We start from the raw sequence: 10,771 nt of genomic DNA, 5'->3' as shown, positions 1-10,771 counted from the left end.
GACTGCAGATTGAGTTGGGATTCTCATGTCTTGTGTTTTGCCCTTGCAAAGGCTTGGCTTACCCACAAGAAGACGAAGAGTCGAATAATGTGCTCAACAGGGTCAAGATGGTTTCACGGTAATACAAGGAGCCGATCTAATTTCAAATTTTAGGGTATGGGTAGATTCCAAATTTAAAAAATTGCGGAATAAGTTCCGACGGATAAGTTCTAAGTCCACCTAGAACTTAGAACTTGGAACAAGTCTTTGTGTGTGTGTGTGTGTGTGTTTTTTTTATATCTTCGCATAATTATGTGGTATTTCATGACGTCCAATAATGAGTGTGTAATCTGGAACTACTAGCCTAAATTTTCATTTCCGGCGATGTCGATTAGTGAGACTTGTACTTTTGTTAATGTTTCTAATCGTTCGATTAGAAATGCATGTGAAACCCGAATAAACTTTAGAACCAACCCTGAAATCGTGACGGGATAGGTTCGAGGTTTCAAAATATGCATGGTAGTTCTAGATTTCAAAAATTAGGGAACCAGTCCGACAGGTAGGTTTCAAGTTTCAAGTGAAATCCGGCCCGACCCTAAATCGGCTAACCCCTGGTGCTCAACATGCCAAAAGTGATAAATGTTCATTGGGTAACAATGGGCCTTTTCGTAAATGCCTCTTCAAATTGGACATATTCTCATCATGGGCCTTCCTCTTATGAAGGAACTAGGGTTTTTTAGTTCATGGAACGAGATACCTGATTCGGACTTCTATATAAACGCCCCCTCACCACCTTCCTTCTTCAATCGAATGAACGCTCGCCGATTTTGGGGTTGAGCTTCTTTCGTTGCTCGATTCATGCTTCCTCTCTCTTTCGTCTTTGGAAACTATCCGAGGAAGTCCTCGTACTATTGGTAAAATGTTCGGCGCGAACGAAGTTGTCGGAGTGTTTGTAGACTCCTGAATGAAACGTCACAGACGATCGACGATCGTTGGCGTCGAGGTCTTTCTTTTCCTCTACCATTTTTGAGGGGGAGTGGGTCGTCTCATATTCCATTGATGGCGTGGCGTCTCACGTCCTCTTCTCTCTGTCTCTCTTCCATGTCAAGTTTGCTCTTTTTAAGATCTCACAGTTTGATATTGAAGTTCTGTTGGCTGTGTCAGATCACTTTTCATAATCCGTCTGGTCTTTCATGAACTTCAAGCACATATTTCTCTCAAATTTTGGGATGAAAATTGAAACTTGCTCGACATAAAGTTGGGCAGACGAGCTATGTTTTTTCATTTGCTATTGGATTATGCATACTGTTACTGTTTCAGATGGCCTGTGACGAAAGCTTTATGAGAAAACACACCATCTTTCGGGACTGAATGGCCGAAAGGCCTTGCTGTCATTCTGCAATTCCGAGGCCTCTGCAGTATTCGATTGAAACTTTTTGATCGAGCATAACAGAAAAGTCTTTAGAGTTCATTGTAGGATGCTTTAAAAATCACTTGCTGACAAAAAAAATTGCAGCTAATAACAAAATTTAATAAATTGATTAATCGACCCGATACAGATGGTCGAACGAGTGAGACATGCACCGGATGCAAAGGGTCTTATCTCCAGTTCAACATGGACTGAGCTAAGATACATACACAAAATCCTGAAAAGAGCCTATCTCCAGTTCAGCATCAGAACGTTGCAAGAGGTTGAACATGACAAGAGCACCTTTTGCAATCGAGCATTCGCTATTTGCATACCCCACCCCAAGGACACAATACTAAGATCTGTCTGGATAACAATAACCTTGTATCACAAAATCAAGTACTAGGATTGCCGCGACTTGCAGCAATGGGTTAGAATAAATAGACCCACCACCTACGCCTGTGGTTTTTACCCACACTGGACCTTCTGAGGTTGAGATTCTAGGACTATCCTTGTTGTCTCGATGACGGCTTGTCCGCTCATATAATGCTGCCGGCAAACAGGCATGTATACATCGGCACCCCCGATAACTTCCGTCTGCATCTCGCCAGTCTTTCTGAGGGTGAAGAAAGCACGTTTTCCACAAAGTTCACATTGGGCAGTCAACTTGGTGACAGAATCGGCTAGAGGAATTATGTCAAGCACAGAACCAAAACTCCTCCTGGCGACCAAACGAGCCCAACCCATTGTAAGGGACTATGTGACATGGTATTTTGTCATTTAACCAAGGCATTGATCGAAAGAAAAGGCAGAGCGAGAAATGGGTTACTACCTCAAATAGTCACCATCCAGCCCAGCAACGACTAGGACCTTGCCATCACGATCAGCAGCTTCGCGGCAAAAGTCATAAAGGTCTTCAAAAAATTGAGCTTCATCTATACCAATGACATCTAGCTGCAAAAATGAATGCACGTTTTCTAAACTTATTGGAAGAGCGGTCCTTAGAGTAGAGCCTTGATGATAACCAAGCGCATCAGCTTTTATAAGCAAGAGAACTTTCAAGCATCTTTCGAGCAAAGAAAATAGAAATCGTTAATGGTTAACGTACTTCATGAATTGCCAGTTGCCACTAATCAGCGAAGATATTTTTATTCAAATAATACTCTTCCTTTGCAATACCTGATTGTAAGCATTAAGGCCAAATGTTTCTTTGAATGAAGACAAATCTTTCAAAGCCAAACATGGGAATTTCGCCCCATCATGAGTCACGATAGAATCCAATCCGTATCTTGTATCCTTGCTAGATTTGATAACAGCAACACTTCTGCACAAAAAAGACGAATAAAGGTTCAGAACAACACAATTCAGTGAGAGGACAACAAGGCCGCTTTTGCGCCAATGCAAGTTGAGATATTAGAATTAGTTCTGAATTTCCTACAGCCATTAAGAGCATAGTAAGTGCACAACTTAAGTAGACGTACCTAGTTGTTGGGTTTGTGACAAACTACGTTGATCTAGTGAATGGGAACTACTTTGTATACAAATGTGTGCACTCTAAGCACTCAACATCCATGCTATATCGGCCCTGTATGTTAGTGCATCTGCCAAGGCGAAGCTGATGGCAGAGTATTTAGATGATAAACTAGCTCCAAATCGTTAACAAAAAAGTTCCATATGCAAAAGAAGACTGGACATCATAAGCTCTCGACATTGACTGAAAATGCAATGACCAAGCATAATCAACCACCAGCCGATAAATTATGCATGAAAGCCCTCATACCTCATGATCTGCAATATTTCCATGAATAAACTTCATGGCTGATACACCCGACCAGTATGGGGAGCAGAAGGGTGGTTCAGCATTATAAGCTCCTTCTCCCTAAGTCAAGTTAATAAGCACCTAAGTCAGGAACAAATCCAATATCCTCCAAGATGCATGTCACTTGTTTAATCATCTCACGTATCTCTCTGGCTGTCTCATGAGAGCGTTCGCCCTTGTGGAAAACATGCATCTTCTCTTTCACTTCAATTCTGCTATAAGCAGGCTCTTTCATCATGCCTGTATTCTTCATTACTTCCCAAACATCTGCAACCTTATCCCATAAACCAAAGGTAGCATAGCCATTAGCTAAGACAACATATTTTCCAGCATTTTCTGGTTCTAATTCTAAGTATCTTTTAGCAGCAATTCTTAAGAGGTCCATGTTTCCATGAGTCCTACAAGCCCCAAGAAGTGACCCCCATATTACTGGGTGCTCAACGTAGGGAGAGTTCAAAACTAACTCATAAGCCTCTGCCAACCTACCAGCACGCCCTAAAATATCCACTATTATGGCATAGTGTTGCCCCCTAGGTTGAATGCCATACTGTTTAGCCATCAAGTTGAAGTATCCCCGACCTTCATCGACCAAACCTCCATGGCTGCATGCAGAAAGTACGGCAAGAAACGTAACATAATTTGGCATAAACCCTTCATCTAGCATCTTTTGAAAGGCATTCAAAACTTCTGTTACTTTACCATGTAGGCCATATCCAGATATCAAAGCAGTCCAAGTCACAACATTTCTCTCCAAAGATCCATCGAATGCTCTGTGTCCATCAGATAGACTACTGCATTTGAAGTACATATCAATGAGTGCACTACTGACTACAACATTTTCCTTTATATGACTCTTTATCATAACAGAATGCGCTCGCTTCCCATGTTCCAATGTTGCTAATGTCGCACACGCTCGAAAAACTGATGCAAAGGTATATTGATCCGGAGTCAAGCCATTGCTTCTCATCTCATAATAAAGATTCAAGCCAACTTCCAAACCACCCTTTTGCACATACCCTGCTATCATGGCATTCCAAGAAATCAAGCTTTTACTGTTTAAATCGCTGAACAATATGTTCGCAGTATTCAGATCTCCAAGCTTAGTGTACAATATCAGCAATTTAGTCGTCATGTATACATCTGGAACATATCCAACAACCACCATTTGGGCATGGACTATCCTTCCATTCTCATATGCTTTTCTGTATATACATTCTTGCACCAGAAGAGCATATGTTGCTGGATCCACCTGAACCCCAGTATTACAGAGGAGCCTGACAGCTTCTGTCAGCCTTCCACGATAACAAAGACCAGTCAATGTTTTATCCAGCTGGAGGAAGTCCTTTCGAGGATCAACCTGTAAGCTGGGAATATCTTGTAAGTGACTACGGCACTCCACAAATGGAACAACATAACAGGAAGATCTTTTGTTTTGGAAATTCTACCACCACATGCGCAGAAGAAAGCATATTGAGCTATTTATGAATAATTCTTCCTCAACATGGACCAGAGACTAGATATATCCCCAGTTCACAATTACGAATTTCAGTGCTTCTCAATGTAGCGCAGATATCTTGTCAAGGACCAAAAGGATTAAATTTCGGTCTTACTTACTTCATTAGATCCTGATGACTAGTACTATCATGGAGGTGATCCCGTGGTAACTGCCACAAGATTTACCATATCTTGTGGCCCTTAATACAGTCACAAATCATCAAAAGTATTCATAGAGTACCTTGTGAAGGTAATTGTCTAAATCTGTCGGAATCCATTGCAAAGAAGATTGCATTGACTGCTGAAAGTTTCCTAACTAAAAGCAAGACAATTAAACACCTCTACATTCCTATATTTCAGAATGCTTTCTCATGTCAGCTTGCTGGGAGATATGCTTTAGCTGATAATCTGAACTATGACCATCCATGGCACAACAATCAGAAAATGAAGGAGCACCTATTTGATAATACCACAGAGTCATATTCATTTGCGTGAATTGGCTATCCTCTTCCCATCCCCTCAATATACCAAAAGGGTAACAGCGCAAAGAAGTACTGAGTCCATCCAAAATCCAACTTTACGGAGAGCACAGTGAGAAACAAGCTAAATAACTGTGTACAAATTTACAAGCAGTAAGATGAAGCCCGTTACAGCTTTAACATTACTAGCCAGTTATACAGAAGCAACCTCAAACATTGATAGCAAGAAAGCTAACAACATTCAACACCACAGCAAATCAATGGCCTAACAACGAACAAAAAATTACACGAACAAAAAAAAGGAGAAAAAGGTTCAATACCTCCCACTGCTGCTCTCTAATTCGACCCTTCGAAGAAGGCTGGTGGTCTTCCCGGCGAACATAGGACCGACGATGACGTGAATCTCGCCGGAAGAAGACGAGCGAGGAGCACCCATTTGCGAGCTCTGATGAAGGCAGCGAACGGGGGGCTTGTCCGAGCATGATTTGGGCCCGAGACTGCGAAAGTTCAAATTTTGAAGAGCGAAGATGGACGATTTAGAGGATGAGAATGAAGAGTGAGGAAGAGAGACGGTGGGTCTGCACAGGTAAGGAGAGAATGCAGCGAAGGTTGGGGAGACGAGAGTCTTCATCCTCAAAACAGATGACATGGGAGCAGAGACTAGAGAGAGAGTGATAAAGAGAGGGGCTTTGGTTTGGTTGTGCTGGAATGTTGTTAGGGTTTTAGGATGGAGGGAAAGCTAAGAACGAGGAGGAAGAAGAAATTCTTCATAAGAGGGGTCGGCAAGATGGACCCATGTTATTAAGAATTGCCCGGACCTGATCGGACCGATAGGGTTGATTCGATTATGAAAGCTATCAATCCGATCTCCGGTTCCTCAAGAAGAAATCGGTGTTCGAGCAATTGATTCTCGATTTTAGGAGGGAACCGGATCGATAGACCGCCCATCCGAACGAAATAATTTTCAATTTCTTTTATTTTTTAAATGCACAACTTAATGCTGACCAAAAATAAAACCTAATATTTCATAAAACTAAGAACAGACTTTACTGTTGAGTGTTGAGGAGCACCATGGACAAGAACTAAGTAAAATCCTGATAGAAATTCTTCCATATCCAAGATGATCTTCCGCACAAAAGTCTCGCCCACAACGAAAAGTGAGCGCTTCATTTATCCTCCTTTTGAGGTTTTTTTTTTTCCCTTTATTAAACAAGTTAAAGTGCGGGAGTTAATAATATTCTTTTACTTTTTGTTTTCGTTTTACCGATTCTATTCGACCACCCATCCGGTTTCAAGAACCTCAAGTCCGGTCCTCGATTCTCAAAATCGAGAATCGGGATCATCGATGTGGTCCCCGATTCTTGAGAAAGCCGGACCAACTCAAACAATGCTTACTTCTAGCGCATAAATCACTCTCTTTCTGACCAAATAAATTTATTATGGATTTTTCCTATTGGAAACGTGATGTATCCACAGTTCTTTCTGGAAAAATTTATCCTCTAAACAATTTATCTTTACACATCGATGATATTATTCCGATAGAGTCGTCACTAACTTTATTTTTAAACTAGCTACTTAGCTCGTGCTTTGGAATGGGGCGTTTGTATATAATATTTGGTTCCAACTTATTAAATGCAACTGTCTATTCAATTCTTTTTAGCGGTAAAATAAAAAATCGAGGCCAACTCTTTTACATTCATTTCAAAAGACATAAGCTGAAGTACACAATATCAGAAAGATCACACGCATAAACTATAAACTATGTTCGTCATCTTTGTCAAAGAAGGTTCTATTTTTGGAAATTTGACCAAAAAAACTATTTTTGGACAAAAAATATCAAATATTTTTCCAATTTCAATTGAGATTAACAATATATCATTCAAAGTAAACTAAAACATTAAACTCACATAGTTTCTAGTATTTTACTATTTAGGTATTCTTTTTCCAAAGTACATGGGAATTGTTTTATGTCGACTATACTCATTTTGTTGAAAGAGGAGGCAAAAGGAAGGAACGCTACTGACGGAAGGGTGAGGGAAAGAACGCCATTTCAGGGTCAAAAATTGGGTCAACACCCTGTACTAAGAAGCAAGAAGAAAATCAAGAGCACAGAGAGTCAAAAGGAGCAAAAGACGGTGTGTTGCAGAAGTTCAAGCTGAAGCAAACTTCAATAGAATCCACAAATCTAAGAAGACAGTACACAGGCTCACCGTAAAGCAGCTCATCAAGGCTCAGAGTATGACTACAAAGGGCATTCATTGCTTGCGACAATCTGTAGTATCAACATCAGTTACATTACCATCACTTCCACCCTTTGCAATACTAGCCAACCCATTAGAAGCTAAGCCCACATCTCCAACTCATCCAACATTAGAATCACACCTCCGCAACTCTTAAGAGGGTCCTAATTGCGAAGCCGCCAACCACTTGAAATCGAGTCGTCAACATCCCTAAACTGAGAAATTCATGTAAGAATCTGCAGGAACTTGCGAGTCCTGTCTTTAAGGAGGAAATATATCTCCCTCTTATAGCAACATAGTTCCCATATACAAAATTGTCCATGCTACACATACAAATTGCCAACAGATAAGACTATTTTGCCAGTTTAACGTATGATCCCCTTATCAATGTTTTTTTTTTTTTTTTTTTTTTTTTTTTTTTTTGCTACGATTGTATTTTCTCTCCTAGAGTTTCATCCTAAACACTAAGTGGAAAAATCAGTTGGACTTGTCGCAGTAGGGTTCCTTAAGAGTCTGCAGAAGTTCGGCATACTGAATCGACAATATACCTTTGCGATCGACCTAAAAATAATATACTCTTCCATGTTCACGAAGATGACCATCCTCTGGCCATAAAAGAAGCATGTTGCTGCATTACTTTGTCTTCCTGTTCCAGCAATAATGGCTGTAATTGTAATATTGATCACCAACCATCCTTCAACGTGCGTTCTTTCTCTAGAATATACATTCCTTCTTTATATTTTTCACTGTCTTCATAAGCTTTCTCCTGGAGATAAATAACAATTGAAAAAGGTTTCAAGGAGAATTCAGCAAAAGAGAAAGAATCATGAGAACAATAATTCCCTTCCAAACGAAGTTTCTGTCCCTCAACAAATTGAAAACAAGAGAAAACTATAGCCCAAGCATGCTTTGCTCTTATTAATGTACTAAGCACATACTTGGACAAATTCAATTTAGCTGAAGTGTCTTTCTTAAAAAGTTGCAAAATCTTGACTTTTGAATGCAATTCGTATTTCTTGAAGTTCAGACAAACTGAGGTACTCTCTTCCTCCACAAGGGCTGGTTTCATGCATAATCAAGTGAGCTAAAGCATCTTAGACCATGACATAGAATAGTAAGTTGAACTCACATATCTCCATCCGAGTAACTGTTGGCAAGAGCTACAATAAATATCATTCACGGTATGTAATCCGCTAGTTAAATGACGTTGTTCCTTGGGTCCAATGGAGATGTTTACCCTGTAATATTGAGCAATAGCACATTACAACATACAATCTGATCCTTTTCAAGACGCAAGTATTCAATCTAAGAATTAGAGTTGAAAGAGCAATTGCCCAAATTGAGCAACAAAATAGTTGGGAGTTCAAGTTAGGATAGGAAGCAAAAACAGGTCAGCAAAGGAAAACGTACTTTTCCTAGTGATGAGAAAAAGATAATAAGCTCCACATACTAAGGTTCCCATTTCGACCAAAAAGAAAGGTTCCCCTGGATAAGCAGCCAGTGAAAGCATTACCAGAGAACCAACTGAACAGCAACAATATTAAACACTAAAACCTCACAGCATGATAATACGACAGCAAAGCTAAAGGCCCATCAAATTAGTTTCTGATAGCAGCACGTAGACATTGAGTCTCCTATACCAAGGCAGTTAACCAGAGAATGGTGGGAACACCATTTCGAGTGAAGTAAGTTATCACTTGCTTTGACATCATTTCCGACACAACACAACACCGAGTCATCTTCCTGTAAATTGTCGCTTGTTTACAGGCTCCACAGAGCTAATGTTCACCAAACGAAAGCCTGCTCCTTCCGAATAACACCAAAGATACTGCCACTTGTTCACACGAACTGGTTCACAGAGAGACGTGGCTGACTTCTTTAATTCTTCAATCACTAATTTCCTTACTAAGAACAGCGAATCTCTCTGCCACACACACTCAAAGACCAATCGGTTATTTACGGACCATCAATTCAAGGCTACCAAAAGCAATTACAAAGAACGATCATCGATTATCAATGTCTCTCGATCATCAGTCAATCATCCCCATCAATCAAAACAACAATCCTTCGAGATTGTCCGGAGTCACAGGCTAATGCTCCAAAACACAAACAACAGTTCAAAATGCATCCTCATATGATCAGCGAAAAGCACACTGAAAGCACAACCAAAAGGTCAAAAAAGTCCGATCTTTGTCAATCACTAACTGAAAAAACAGTGAAACACGAAATGGGAAAACTTCAAATTACATTAAAAAGCTCGTCGATCGAAAGAAATCTGAGAAGGAACTCACACATTTTTCATGAGATAAGCGCGACCATATCGTCCCTGAAAATCCTTGGAAACGATGTCATCGTGAGACGCCGAGTCCACCTTGCAAAACTTGCACTTGTATATCTTTTCTCCGCTCAGGTGTTGTATGTACAGTCGCCCCATTTTTTGGCGGGCACGAATTATCCCGGTTTCGATTCCAATGGAGACGCCTAACCCTAATCCCCAAACCGACGGACTCATACGGAGGCTCCAAATCAAGAAGATGATAACTTTTTATCGATGTGGGAGAATCTTGGATTTTCTTTCCATTTCTCGGTCAAAGGGAGTACCGTGGTCACGCTGGTTCTGGTGCGTGCGTCTGTATTTCACCCTAGGAGCTCCACCAAATGGCATCTCGACACGTGGCATTTTCCATTTTTTCCCCCCAAGATTTGATAGTAAGTGTAAAGATATATTACGCTTTTTCATGTTTGATTCTCCCGTCAAGGCAGATCCTCTCTCGAGATTTTCTTAATTTACTACTGACTTAAACATCGGATGATCTCCATAGATAAAAGTTAGGGAGCTTTCTTCGCTTACGGTGCGCGCGCAGGCCAACCCACTTTGCGATAAGGTTCGAGCCAGCTCGAGAGGGGTCGGAAAAATCCGCACATCTATCGCTTCCCGACGAGAAGTCGCAGACCTACCTTTGAGCCGCAATCAGATCTGTTTCTATGCGAAGAAGACACTTCTAATGAGAGAGCTCCTACATATCCACTGAAGGTGAAAGCTTGAATGGATCCCTGTCTTGTAATAATCCTTCAAAGACAAATAGAGACCGTAGCAACGTCTAGGAGACCACAACAACACCTCAAAATCCACTGTCAAAAACCGGTTTGGAGCCACTTCTTGGGCCGTATCATACGTTATCCTGCACTGGCTGATTCTCTAAATACAGACATTTCTGGGTTTTATGCCCCCATTTAAATCTATTTGCTTTTCAGATGTTAAGAACCCATCTATAAAGGAAGGGACGAAATCCCAAAAATCGAATGGTTTGATTCTCAATTCCAATTTTCGGATACAGAATACATAGGCCGA

General features: G+C 40.7%; 2 protein-coding genes and 1 non-coding gene across 3 annotated transcripts; 1 reads left to right on the top strand and 2 right to left on the bottom strand.

The window, feature by feature from the left end:
* The first annotated feature begins 1,300 nt into the window (after positions 1–1,300).
* Positions 1,301–1,392, top strand: LOC115743008. The gene has a single exon (XR_004015627.1). It is a non-coding gene; the product is annotated as a small nucleolar RNA SNORD96 family (small nucleolar RNA).
* Positions 1,393–1,661: 269 nt separating this feature from the next.
* LOC115742944 (thymidine kinase a-like) lies at positions 1,662–5,946 on the bottom strand. The gene is made up of 4 exons (XM_030677499.2): positions 5,500–5,946; positions 2,567–2,711; positions 2,220–2,341; positions 1,662–2,108 (listed from the first exon to the last, which is right to left on the bottom strand). Exons 1-4 carry the CDS (start codon positions 5,826–5,828, stop codon positions 1,856–1,858), a joined length of 849 nt encoding a protein of 282 aa, XP_030533359.2. The 5' UTR covers positions 5,829–5,946; the 3' UTR covers positions 1,662–1,855.
* A 1,473-nt stretch (positions 5,947–7,419) lies between these two features.
* LOC115742948 (putative yippee-like protein Os10g0369500) lies at positions 7,420–9,990 on the bottom strand. The gene is made up of 3 exons (XM_030677509.2): positions 9,711–9,990; positions 8,549–8,657; positions 7,420–8,185 (listed from the first exon to the last, which is right to left on the bottom strand). Exons 1-3 carry the CDS (start codon positions 9,929–9,931, stop codon positions 8,102–8,104), a joined length of 414 nt encoding a protein of 137 aa, XP_030533369.1. The 5' UTR covers positions 9,932–9,990; the 3' UTR covers positions 7,420–8,101.
* Between the last annotated feature and the right edge of the window lie 781 nt (positions 9,991–10,771).

The sequence above is a fragment of the Rhodamnia argentea genome, chromosome 9 (genome assembly GCF_020921035.1).
Source record: "Rhodamnia argentea isolate NSW1041297 chromosome 9, ASM2092103v1, whole genome shotgun sequence".
In the NCBI taxonomy this organism is placed as follows: Eukaryota; Viridiplantae; Streptophyta; class Magnoliopsida; order Myrtales; family Myrtaceae; genus Rhodamnia; species Rhodamnia argentea.
Note: the sequence above shows the minus strand (reverse complement) of the source record. Positions and strands in the feature narration are given on the sequence as shown.

Bases quoted from the DNA above. Each gene is read 5' to 3' on its own strand.
- LOC115742944 (XM_030677499.2), bottom strand. From the start codon at position 5,828: ATGTCATCTGTTTTGAGGATGAAGACTCTCGTCTCCCCAACCTTCGCT. The intron at 2,712-5,499 runs GTATTGAACCTT...TTTTTTGTGCAG, and splicing joins TTAGAGAGCAGCAGTGGGAG to AAGTGTTGCTGTTATCAAAT. The intron at 2,109-2,219 runs GTAGTAACCCAT...TTTGGTCGCCAG, and splicing joins CTGGATGGTGACTATTTGAG to GAGGAGTTTTGGTTCTGTGC.
- LOC115742948 (XM_030677509.2), bottom strand. From the start codon at position 9,931: ATGAGTCCGTCGGTTTGGGGATTAGGGTTAGGCGTCTCCATTGGAATC. The intron at 8,658-9,710 runs GTGAGTTCCTTC...TCAATATTACAG, and splicing joins GCTTATCTCATGAAAAATGT to GGTAAACATCTCCATTGGAC. The intron at 8,186-8,548 runs GTGAGTTCAACT...ATTTATCTCCAG, and splicing joins AGTTACTCGGATGGAGATAT to GAGAAAGCTTATGAAGACAG.